Source organism: Strongylocentrotus purpuratus, unplaced genomic scaffold (genome assembly GCF_000002235.5).
Source record: "Strongylocentrotus purpuratus isolate Spur 01 unplaced genomic scaffold, Spur_5.0 spur5_scaffold_15, whole genome shotgun sequence".
Classification (NCBI taxonomy): domain Eukaryota; kingdom Metazoa; phylum Echinodermata; class Echinoidea; order Camarodonta; family Strongylocentrotidae; genus Strongylocentrotus; species Strongylocentrotus purpuratus.
The window spans coordinates 34150989-34163794 of NW_022145600.1; the positions used below are offsets into that span (position 1 = coordinate 34150989).

The window sequence follows — 12806 nt, forward strand, 5'->3', positions numbered from 1 at the left end:
GTGTCATGTTCAAGATACTGGCTGGAGTGAAACAGCTAGGACTTTTCACCTGGTTCCTTACCCTTTCTGCAGCAGACCTCAGATGGACAGACACACTCCAAGCCATTGCTCTTCAGCAGGGACAGCGATTGTCAGATGATAATATCACCAACATGTCCTGGGAAGACAAATGCAAGCCTCTTGGACCCAATCCCAGCGGCAAGGCATTTTGACCACAGCTACACTACAATGTTTGTTCAGAGATGTTTAGAGATGTTCAGAGAACTACTTCATCAAACTTCATCGAACTACTGCCACTTCATCGTTCCACTTTCCAGACAGTTTTCATCCAAACAGATTTCTAAGAAAACAGAGTTGTCTTCTTGAAACCCAAAAGTATTTTGGAGAATCTTGACGAAAAAAGTGAGGATGTGTATGCACAAACCATGCCTCGAAAATACGCACATCGGTCATTGATTCTGGAGCAGATGACTCTTGGGAGAGGATGACTTTGATACAGATGAAACAGACTAAACGAATATTTAAAAAACAGATGAGAACACCAACCCGCAGGCAGGCAGCTCTCAGGAGTTGTAATATCATTTTGTATGTCTTGTAAGCATTACACATCCCTTTGTTTTGTAGCAGATGCTACCAGTCCTTATCTGAAAATACAAGTTGAAGAAAAATATCCTGACTCAAAGCTCCTTTCAATTGATTGCTCACTTATATTCATGTGATCACATGTTCATTTGCCAGAGGCAGGAAAACCAATGAGCACTGATCTAATTTAATTTATTATTTTATGGCTCATTTTGGATCATAACTGGATCATTTTGACAGCTGGTATAGTAGTTGATTTAAGTATTATATTTCCCAATGACCAATTATGCAAATGTATGGCTTACGGAGAGCAAGAACAAAAATTCCAAAGAATGATATTCGAGGTTATATATATTTTTTAAAGCCTTGAATAGGCCCTTTGAATAGTAACATACATGAACATGGCACATACTAATCTCATATAATTGCATTATATGATCATTGTATGTTACCTCTGGGCAATTAACTACACACCATGTATACCCATCTTCTATGTTCATGTATATCAATGTTTAAAATGATGTCTTTATTATGTTCATGTTTCACAATGTCAATAAACAAAACCAAAAAAAAAAAAAAAAAATGGCACCGATTTAGATTACACACAGCAGAACTGTCCATTAATACAACTTGATAGGGTGCTTGCTTGATAACTAGTATTAACCATGAGTTATGAACGTCACACAAGGCTGCTTTGCAAAAAGCGCTTATGTGTGTCATATAAACAAAAGTCAAATCCATTGTGGAACAGGTTTTGGACATATTTCTGCTGTGTTTAGTCTAAATACATGATCCGCGTCCTCGCCGTGGTGCCGGTAACATATTGCTGTCATACATGAAGTGTCATTTGTTGACTCTAGATAAAACACAAAAATTAAAGAAGAAAAAAAAACATTTAAAAAAAATTAATCTTTTTTCAGATCAAGGGTATAAAATAAGTTTCAATTCATGGACATTATCAAAGTGTTTCCTTTAATCTCTAATTAAACATGAAATAGTTATGACAGCAATATGGCTAAAGGATCATTTTTGGGGGGTGAATTCTAGACAATGTGGAATGGATTTACACTGATGCAAAATGCAACAAAAAACGTGCAAAAAAGTGATATTTATCCCAACCACATAGTCCTGAATTCACTTTAACTCTCTCTCTTAATACAAGTTGCATGCAAATATAGCCCTTGTATTGAGAGAGTGAAAACACTATTGAATATAGTATATTTTAAATGTTTTTTTATATTTATCATGCAGGACCACTAAAAAGAATCCATAGAAGGTCTATCATCAGTGGCATGACTTATGGAAACCACCTGTTGAAATATCGAGCAACATGACATTAAGGTAAATGTTTACACTGAACCTATTTTAATTATTGGATAACTATTTTAATTATTGGTACATGAAAAAAGAACCAGATGATAAATTTTGTTAAATTGGTTGAGTGAGACCTTGTCTCTAACTGATGTCCTTATATCGCTGGATTGTGTATAGTGTGGTATGTTGTCATTATGCATGAAACTGTACATTTAAGCATAGGATTCAGTTAAGAAATGGGCAATCTAGCTCCAAAATACCCATATAGAGCCCCTCTAAATTGGCATAATACTTAATAGTTAATGTAGAACCATTTTAATTGAATTAAATTTGCTTCCCTTATAAAATTTCAATCTTGTTTATTATAACATGAATGATGGCAATTATGATTTCCTAAGTGACTTATTAGGAGTAGGAGTGTCATGGTCGAGGGGTTTAAGGCGCTTCACTGGAGATGGGAAGGTCGAGGGTTCAAATCCAGACATGGCACTAATATCCTTTGGCAAGATATGTACCTGCACTTGCTAATCTCCACCCAGGTGTTAAATGGGTACCTGGTAGGATGCGAAAATTCATGTGGTTGGATGAGCAAGTGTGCGCTTGTAAAATGGTGACTGGCTGGAATGTTCCCCAGGGAGTGAGAATGTGCATACATTGTGTGTGGGTGAGCCTGAATCCGATGACCGGGGTAATAATATATCTATAAAGCGCTGAGGCACATTGTTGGATCAATGTATTGGGCGCTATATAAAATGCGGAATATTATATTATATTATTTTTATCTACTCTTTTCTCCCAGAATCCACAATGAAAGTCAAGAAACAGAGTGCAAAGCAGCGTGCTGCACTAATAAGACAACGGATGCAAAGTTCAAGGATTGCAGGAGGTTCATCAAAGACTCTTGTCGCCAAAGCAGACTACCACCAAGGGCATATCATTTTTGGAGTTGCAGCAGGGCGACAATGTACATGCAATGTACTTCAATTTCTAGTGACTGCTCAAGACACTAATCCAACAACTTGGAGTAAAAGTGATGTGAACTGTATTCTTCATAGGGGTGCAAATACTTACCAAAATGAAATTATGAAAAGGAAATCAAGTGAAATCTACTTCATGATTAACGAGCTACCAGAATATGTTAGACTTCACCATGTTACTTACAAAGTAAGAATAGCAGATCCACTCGCCGGAAATTTAGTTCACACAGAGTCATTTCCAGATAATGGACAATACTGTCTCTCTGATGCAATACTACAAGGTTCTGTGAAACATCCATGTCTGTTCATCACCATTGGCTCAAAGACACCATGTTCTACAATCGGACTACTACATGCTGGAGAGAAATACTTCTTCTTTGACAGCCACAGCAGAGATGATGAAGGGTTAAGACATTCAAATGGCTCTGCAGTTGTCCTTTCATTTTCAAGAATTGAGGAAGTGGTGAGACACACACATGAGTTGGCAGCAAGTATTGGTCTAGCACAGGATATGTTTGAAGTGACTCCAGCGATTGTATCATCATGTTTGCCATCAAAGCCCTCATGTTCAAAGAACACCCTGTTTGACTATTTTTGTGATCAATCAAACAAACAGGAAACCTTGAAATCACAAGACAAAAAACAAACAGTCCAGCAAAAGCAAACCCAATCTACCAAAAAGGGTCCCTTGAAGACAGCAAAGAAGAAGAAAATCAAGACTAAGGAAAAGGAAAAGCTACGAAAGGCATTCTATCGCATGAAGCTATCTGAGGAAGCAAAAATAATGACAAAGGGTAAAGAAAAAGGGCGAATGCTTACTTTGAGGTCGAGGAAAACTGCTGTTCAAAAACAAGAAGAAGCTGAGAAAGAAAGGAAACGGATAGCATCTCTACGCAAGAAACTAATAATGGAAACTCCTGCTGGGGTGAAGGAAAGAGAAGCTGAGAAAGAAAGGAAACGGATAGCATCTCTACGCCAGAAAATAAGAATGGAAAGTCCTGCTGGGGTAAAGGAAAGAAAAGCTGAGAAAGAAAGGAAACAGAAGGCATCTCTACGCAAAAAACTAATAATGGAAACTCCTGCTGAGGTAAAGGAAAGAGAGGCTGAGAAAGAAAGGAAACGGATAGCATCTCTACGCAAGAAAATGAGAACGAAAACTCCTGCTGGGGTAAAGGAAAGAGAAGCTGAGAAAGAAAGGAAACGGATAGCATCTCTACGCAAGAAACTAATAATGGAAACTCCTGCTGGGGTGAAGGAAAGAGAAGCTGAGAAAGAAAGGAAACGGATAGCATCTCTACGCCAGAAAATAAGAACGGAAAGTCCTGCTGGGGTAAAGGAAAGAAAAGCTGAGAAAGAAAGGAAACAGAAGGCATCTCTACGCAAAAAACTAATAATGGAAACTCCTGCTGAGGTAAAGGAAAGAGAGGCTGAGAAAGAAAGGAAACGGATAGCATCTCTACGCAAGAAAATGAGAACGAATACTCCTGCTGGGGTAAAGGAAAGAGAAGCTGAGAAAGAAAGGAAACGGATAGCATCTCTACGCAACAAAATAAGAACGAAAAGTCCTGCTTGGGTAAAGGAAAGAAAAGCTGAGAAAGAAAGGAAACAGAAGGCATCTCTACGCAATAATCAATCAAATGAAGTAAAACAACAGAATGATGAAAAAGAGAGGAGGAAAAAACTTCTTCACCGAAGATCTTTGCCGGATGAGGTTAAAGAAGTGCAAATTGAGGCAGATAGACTAAGAAAACAATCTGTTCGAAAAAGGACAACTCGTCATGAGAAACGAACACTTCAAGTAAATGACAATATTCGAAAGAAACAAGCACGTCATCCCTCAACAATAGAGAAAATAGTCTCCACTTTTCTGATGCACAAGAATGAAGCTCCAGTGTATGTGTGTACAAGCTGCCATAGACAAATGTACAGGCAATCAGTCTTCAGTTTCCGACAAAGTTCATACAAGGCTAGTATTAACTTCCTGGAAAAATGCACAACTAAGTACACAAGTTTCGCTGGACTTGAATGGATATGCAAGACTTGTAATAACTACTTAAAGAAAGAGAAGGTACCTCCACAGTGTGTGTCCAATAAACTTGAAGTGGCTGATGTACCAGATGAACTAAAAGATCTCACAGAGCTTGAGGCAAGACTCCTAGCTCAACGATATCCATTCATGAAGATACTGGCACTTCCGAGAGGAAAACAGGCCGGAATAAAGGGTGCTGTTGTAAATGTCCCTGTGATTGCAGAAAAGGTCTGTAAAAGTCTCCCTCGGACTCCTTCACAAGCTGGTATCATTCCACTCAAGTTGAAACGAAAAATCCAGTACAAGAGTCATGTGGCTTACCAGAACATTCGTCCAGGAATGGTTCAAACTGCTCTTGGAAAATTAAAAACAATCAACAAATTCTACTTAGCAACAGTGGAAAATAGTGAATGGGAGGAACAATGTCTAAATGAAGATCCTGAGATATGGAAGGAACTTACAGAAGCAGTGACGGACAAGAATATTGGTGATACGGAAATCAGAGATCTTGACGAGGGAAGGTCAAGACCAGCAGGAGAAAATGATGACAAAAATCAAAATGAAGAAATAGACATGGACGAGGAAACTGATCCCAGAGATCGTCTGCGAGGGATCAAATATGACACCTGTGTGCAACCCACTGATCCTACAATGAGCTCAGACAGCATCTACAGCATCGCACCTGGAGAGGGGAGAAAACCAATATCTATCATGATGGATGAACACTGCGAGGAGCAAGCATTTCCTACATTATTTCCAACTGGACAGTTTGGGTTTCAAGTAAACAGATGCACTAAACTATCTGCCAAAAAGTATTTCAATGCAAGACTTTTGAACAAGGATTCAAGATTCGCTAGAAATGTAGAATATCTCTTCTTCGCACAGTTCATCACAGAGTACAAACAAGTAATGGACAACATTTCTGTTGCTCTACGCAAGGCAAGAATCAGCACAGATGATGGAGAAAGGGTAACAGCTGGACTAATTAAAGATCCTCAAAGACTGAATAGAATCATCTTCAATGATAAGGCCTACAACATGCTGCAAACTGTCCGAGGCTCACCTCCATACTGGCAAAGTGTCATGTTCAAGATACTGGCTGGAGTGAAACAGCTAGGACTTTTCACTTGGTTCCTTACCCTTTCTGCAGCAGACCTCAGATGGACAGACACACTCCAAGCCATTGCTCTTCAGCAGGGACAGCGATTGTCAGATGATGATATCACCAACATGTCATGGGAAGACAAATGCAAGCTTCTTGGATCCAATCCAGTAACAGCAGCAAGGCATTTTGACCACAGACTACAATGTTTGTTCAGAGATGTTATTCTGTCTGACGTGAATCCACTTGGCAAGGTGAAAAACTACATGTATCGCATTGAATTCCAACAGAGAGGTTCCCCTCATGCTCACTGTGTGCTGTGGGTAGATCAAGCACCACGACATGATGACACCGAAGAGAATGTGACGGAGTTCATTGATCAGTATGTCACCTGTGAACTTCCTTCTGATGATGATGATGAGCTGATGCATACTCTAGTGTCTACTCTGCAAAGGCACTCACACTCTGCATCATGCCGCAAAACTGGGAAGAGCTGTAGATTTCATTACCCAAGGCCAATGGCTTCTAAGACAGTGGTGGCAGACACACCTTCTGATGAGGATCCAAAAGAGAAACAAAGAATTGTCAAATCTTCAACAGAGATACTGAACAAAGTAAGAGATGCATTAGAAGTAGAATGCAGTGACAAAAGCACAGTGCAAGAATTACTTCATCAGGTGAACATTTCTGAAATTGACTACAACAAAGCTCTTGGTGTCAACTTGAAAGGAAAATCCATCGTGTACAGAAGACAACCTCAAGAAGTCAATATCAACTCATACAACCCAGTCGTCTTGAAAGCATGGCAGGCCAATATGGATCTTCAATTTGTCTGCAATCCATATGCCTGCATTCACTACATCATTTCCTATGTGACAAAGGATGAACGAGAAATGGGACAGGCGCTGAAAGAAGTAAGCAAATCCTATAAGGACTCAGACATCAAGCACAGAATGAAGGAAGTAGCATCCTGTTTTCTTAATGCCAGAGAAGTCAGTGCACAAGAAGCTGTTTACAGAGTGCTTGGTCTGCCACTTCATCGTTCCACTTTCCAGACAGTTTTCATCCAAACAGATCTTCCAGAAAACAGAGTTGTCTTCTTGAAACCCAAAAGTATTTTGGAGAATCTCGACGAAGAAAGTGAGGATGTGTATGCCCAAACCATGCCTCAAAAATATGCACATCGGCCATTGATTCTGGAGCAGATGACTCTTGCAGAATTCATCAGTTGGTATGTTTCTTCATACAATACGGTTCAGGAAGAACCACAAGAATCAGCAGAATTTCACCCTGATCTTCTTGAATCGAGTGCAGCAAAGGCAACACCTATCAAGTTACTGGATGGCAAGGGCTATATGATGAAACGCAAGAAACCACGCATTATCAGATACCACAAGTTCAATGAAACACAAGAGGAAGAAAAATACTGTCACCACATGCTAATGCTCTACCATCCATGGAGAAGAGAAGAACTTGATCTAAAGAATGGCCATGGGACGTATGCTGAGCATTATCACTCCATCTCCCAAGACATCTTGTCAAAGCGATCCAGTCTGGAGTCGTTCACTGAAATAATCGAGCATGCTATTGAAGAGCATGAACAATTAGGACCACCAGAACATGCCTGGGATACTCTCGATACAGCAGCTCAGCAGGAAAATGCAGAATCCCAGACAGATCCTCCTCAAGACCACCCCGATCATAGTTTCCTTCAACCAAGCTCTGATCAGACAGTAACTGACGTTCAGGAGTCATGTATTGGTACTACCATTCCACTAGCCATTGAACACAGGCCAAACTACCTTTCTGATGAACAGTACAGGAACAGTGTGCTAACTCTAAACACTGGGCAGTACAAAGTGTTTTCATACATCAATAACTGGTGCGTGGATTTGGTGAAAAGCCGCAAGACACACGTTGATCTACAGCCAGTGCAGCTTTGTGTAACAGGAGGTGCAGGAACAGGCAAATCACATCTCATATCTACCATTTACCAGATGGCTATTCGTACGTTGAAACATGAAGGAAGTAATCCAGAAGCAGTGAGAGTGCTACTGACTGCACCAACTGGTACTGCAGCATTCAACATCCAAGCAAGCACCCTGCACTCAACATTTCTCCTACCACTGGGCCAGACCAAAGTCTACAAAAAACTGAGTGATCAAAAGAGGAATACCCTACGCTGCAAACTTGCTGATTTGGATATCTTAATCATAGATGAAATATCCATGGTAGGGTGCGATCTTCTTATGACTGTGGACCAGCGCCTTCGAGAAATTAAAGGCGTCAACAAAATCTTTGGTGGCATATCCGTTCTGGCATTTGGGGATCTGTACCAGCTTGCACCAGTTTGTCAGAAATTTGTGTTTGAAGATGCTGCAGATCTATTTGCAAGATTGGCTGGCTCCCTTTGGCAAGACAACTTTCAGTTTGCTGAACTTGATGAAATCATGAGGCAAAAAGATGACAGAGCCTTTGCAGAACTTCTGAACAGAATCAGAGAAGGAGAGCAAACACAGGAAGATATGACTACCCTAGAACAATGCATCATATCACCGAGCGATGACAACTATCCTTCAGATGCACTGCATGTATTTGCTACAAATGCAAGAGTCAATGAATACAACACAGAGAAACTAAGCAAGGTAGAGGGTCCAATCAGACAATGTGTAGCGGTAGACAAGAAGCCTAGTTGTCTCAAGAGTCATGTCACAAGTACAGATGCTAGATTCACAGGTGGATTGCCACATGTCTTGGAATTAAAAGTTGGTTCTAGAGTGATGCTCACCAGAAATATGGATGTCACAGACGGACTTGTTAATGGTGCACTTGGGACAGTTGTTGATTTTGTTGAATGCAATCCACCAGCAAGCAATCCAAAGGCAGTCCTGATCCAGTTTGATAACCCTACAGTTGGTTCAGCATTGCGATCGTCAATTCACTATGGCACATCACAACACACTACAGCAGTACCAATCCAGCGAATTGATGTTAAGTTCTCAATCTCTGCAAAGAAACAAGGCTTGGAAGTAACAAGGTGCCAGTTCCCCCTGCGACTCTGTTGGGCAACTACCATTCACAAAGTCCAAGGACTCACTGTAACAGATATAGTTGTTTCAATGAAGAGCAGATTCGCAGATGGTCAATGTTATGTGGCTCTAAGCAGAGTCCCAAAACGTTCAGGTCTCCATCTCCTGGATCTGCATGAAAGCAAAATCAGAGCAAGTACTGCAGTGAAGGCTGAAATGGAACGAATGCGCACAGATATGCTGTTACAAACAACATATGATGACATCTCTGCAGCACTCACAGACAGGAGCCAACCTGTGCTAATAGCAGTTCAAAACGTCAGGTCACTACCTGCCCATCATGAAGACTTAAAAAAGATGCCTGGCCTTGAAAACTGCATTGCAATTTCTATAACAGAAACATGGCTAACTTCAAAACACAGACAAAGCAACTTTGATCTTCAAAACTTTGATCAGCTGAGGAAAGACAGATTTTCATCAAATCCTGGAGGAGGGCTGTGTATGTTCATCAGATCATCTTCAACATACAATCTGCATGCGATGGAATGTTACATGCCTCAACTGGAGATCCAAAGTGCAATCATCAAGCCCCTGACCCACCCTCCATTTCTCTTGGTGAATGTCTACAGAAATCCCAAGTCAAGTATGAATCAATTCACAAAAGCCTTCTGTCATCTCTTGGAATTAGCTGATGCAACCCGCCTGCCATCATTTATAGTTGGTGATTTCAACATCAATCTCCTCACATCCAAGCACAGCCATGCAGTACAACGGCAAATGCAATGTTGCAGTTTCCACCAGGATGTCAAGAAACCAACTCACATCAGTGGCTCACTACTAGACCATGTCTACTCCAATACCCCTACCAACATCTGGCAGAGTGCAACACATTACAGTGATCATGATGTTATCTGGATTCTTGCCAGTTTTTGAACAAATGGTAAATCTATCTATGATCTCTTTAAAATGTATGTTATGCAAATATATTTAATATTCACTTTTGACAATACAACTGGGCCTGTTACATAAAACTTACCATTGATGGTAACTTTGCGGTCAATGGGAATTACCATGGTAACAACTAGGGCTCAACAGCCTATCAAAATCAAGGTTTCCAGACCCAGGTCTGTTACTAATAGACAAAGATTTTAGCTATTATTTCTTGAGATATTAAGAAAAAGACCATTTGAACAATTCAATTCGTCTGATTAAAAAAATATTCTCTTTTTAATAAGTATTTGGTGCAAAAAAATGTAAGCTCACTTTATATCTCACCTTTCTCCTCAACACATTCCATGTTATACAAATATGTCTTGATTTATTGTGAAAGTAGACAATTTACAGAATTATTAATGTGACCATTGACCTTATTTCCAGCCTTTACAGTTGGCGATCTCCAAATCAGCCTCTTCACTCAAAGCATAGCCATGCCGTACAATAGAAGATGCAACGGATCAGTTTCCACCAGGATGTCAACTAGGAACCAACACACATTAGATGCTCACTACTGGTCCATGTGTACTCAAACAAATTACAGTGATTTCATCTGGATTTGTGCCAGTTTCTGAAGTCAAAATGGTAAGTCTATAACCCTCTCAGTGCCAAATTCCCCATTACATAAAGAAGGTCTGTGTGGTAAGAGGTCTGGATGTCTATACCTAATGGTAGAAGCAAAATAGAATATCTATATGTATCAATTGAAAGAGTGATCTCTCCTCTATAATGGCACATACCATACCCAAGGTTCATAATTTTACCTTGGGGTTATGTGTGCATGTCAATACAAGTTCTATGAGGGCTCTCCGGTTAAGATTTTAAAGAGTAAAAACATTTGTATGAGGGGCCTCTGATGACACAAATGAAACATTATGATTCAATATTAGAACAGATACATGTCAGCCAGCACTTAAAGGGCAAGTCCTCTTTAAAATAACTTGCTTTCAATAGAAGCAGAAAAATCAGACAATTAAAAACCAATTAAAAAAAAAGATTGAGTAAAATCAAACTAATAAGTTATGAATATTTAATGACATAAAAAACTTTAAAAATCACAAGACAAATTGGCAACTCACTCATGAGTCGTTGACGTTATTGTCTCACTATCCACTAAGTGTGTTCTTTATATTGATAATATAAATTTCCAATTTTCCCCCTAAAAATCTTATTTCCTCACACCAGCATCCAAGTTATATTGATAGTAATATGTTTTTGTGTGGACGCACTAATATAGACTAATTTTTTTTTCAGTTAAATCATGAAAAATGTGAATTTTGATAATCTATTTATGTAAAAATCAATGATTATGAATATACAATATTCAGAAAATAGTAACAGTTCTTCAAAGTTCATAACAGTTATTGTGAAATGTCATGTACGCTATATGATACAAATCATATAACCTGAGAGAGGCATAGGGAAATCAGGCTTTTTAGGATAAAAAGGGAAATTGATCGGATAAAGGTATATAAAGCATTTGATAAATAGTGAGGCAATGACATCACAAACTGATAACCAAATTGGCAATTTGTGTAGTGACTTTCTAAGTTCCATAATTTTTCATACTTCATTGCAAAAATTTCATAACTTCCTAATAAGTTATTCGATTTTACTCTAATCTTTTTGCTCTGTTATATCTTTTGGTTTTTCTGCATCTATTAAAAGCAAATTATTTTCATCAATCGGTTCTTTAACGTGATCACAAGCTTTTTTTGCATAACATAATAAGCCCTGTGAACTTTGACCTCGTGACACCAAAATCAAATCAGTTCATGACATTGGCTCCGCAAGCTACATACATGGTTAAAGTTTGGGGGTCATCGATCAATTGGTTCTTGAGATAATGCGATCACAAGCTTTTTTTGCATACATAATAAGCCCTGTGAACTTCGACCTTTGACCTTGTGACCCCAAACTCTAATCAGTTCATTGGCTCTGCAAGATATTTACATGACTTAAGTTTGGGGGTAATCCATCAACTGGTTCTTGAGATAATGCGATCACGAGCTATTTTTGCATACATAATAAGCCCTGTGAACTTTGACCTTCGACCTCGTGACCCCAAACTCTAATCAGTTCATTGGCTCTGCAAGATACATACATGACTTAAGTTTAGCGGTAATCCATCAATTAGTTCTTGAGATAATGCGATCACAAACTATTTTTGCATACATAATAAGCCCTGTGAAATTTGACCTTTGACCTCATGACCCCAAAATCTAATCAGTTCATTGGCTCTGCAAGATACATACATGACCTAACTTTGGCGGTAATCCATCGATTAGTTCTTGAGATAATGCGATCACAAACTATTTTTGCATACATAATAAGTCCTGTAAACTTTGACCTTTGACCTCGTGACCCCAAAATCTAATCAGTTCATTGGCTTTGCAAGATACATACATGACCTAAGTTTGGCGGTAATCCATCACTTGGTTCTTGAGATAATGCGATCACAAGAACGGGACGTACGTACGTACAGACGTACGTACGTACAGACGTACGTACAGACGGACGGACGGACAACCAGAAAACATAATGCCTCCGGCTACTTTGTAGCGGAGGCATAAAAATGAAAGTCATAGAATTAAATGACTGCCAGGTCAGTGATGTTTCTATTATCTCTAATGACCAAATTTTCAGGTTGAGAAACTACTGATTGGGAAGAGTACAATATATGAGTTTGACTAAGCATACAGATCACACATTTAACTTTACACATCCAAGTATTGTGCTTTTCACATTTCTTGCAGATTGAATCGAAAAGATGGGTCACA

At 39.3% G+C, this 12806-nt stretch overlaps 1 protein-coding gene across 1 annotated transcript; it reads left to right on the forward strand.

Annotated features, from left to right (window-relative positions):
- Positions 1-3765: 3765 nt before the first annotated feature.
- LOC100888299 lies at positions 3766-9966 on the forward strand. The gene has a single exon (XM_011672708.2). The coding sequence runs from the start codon at positions 3781-3783 to the stop codon at positions 9964-9966; it is 6186 nt and encodes a 2061-aa protein (XP_011671010.2). The 5' UTR covers positions 3766-3780.
- The last annotated feature ends 2840 nt before the right edge of the window (positions 9967-12806 follow it).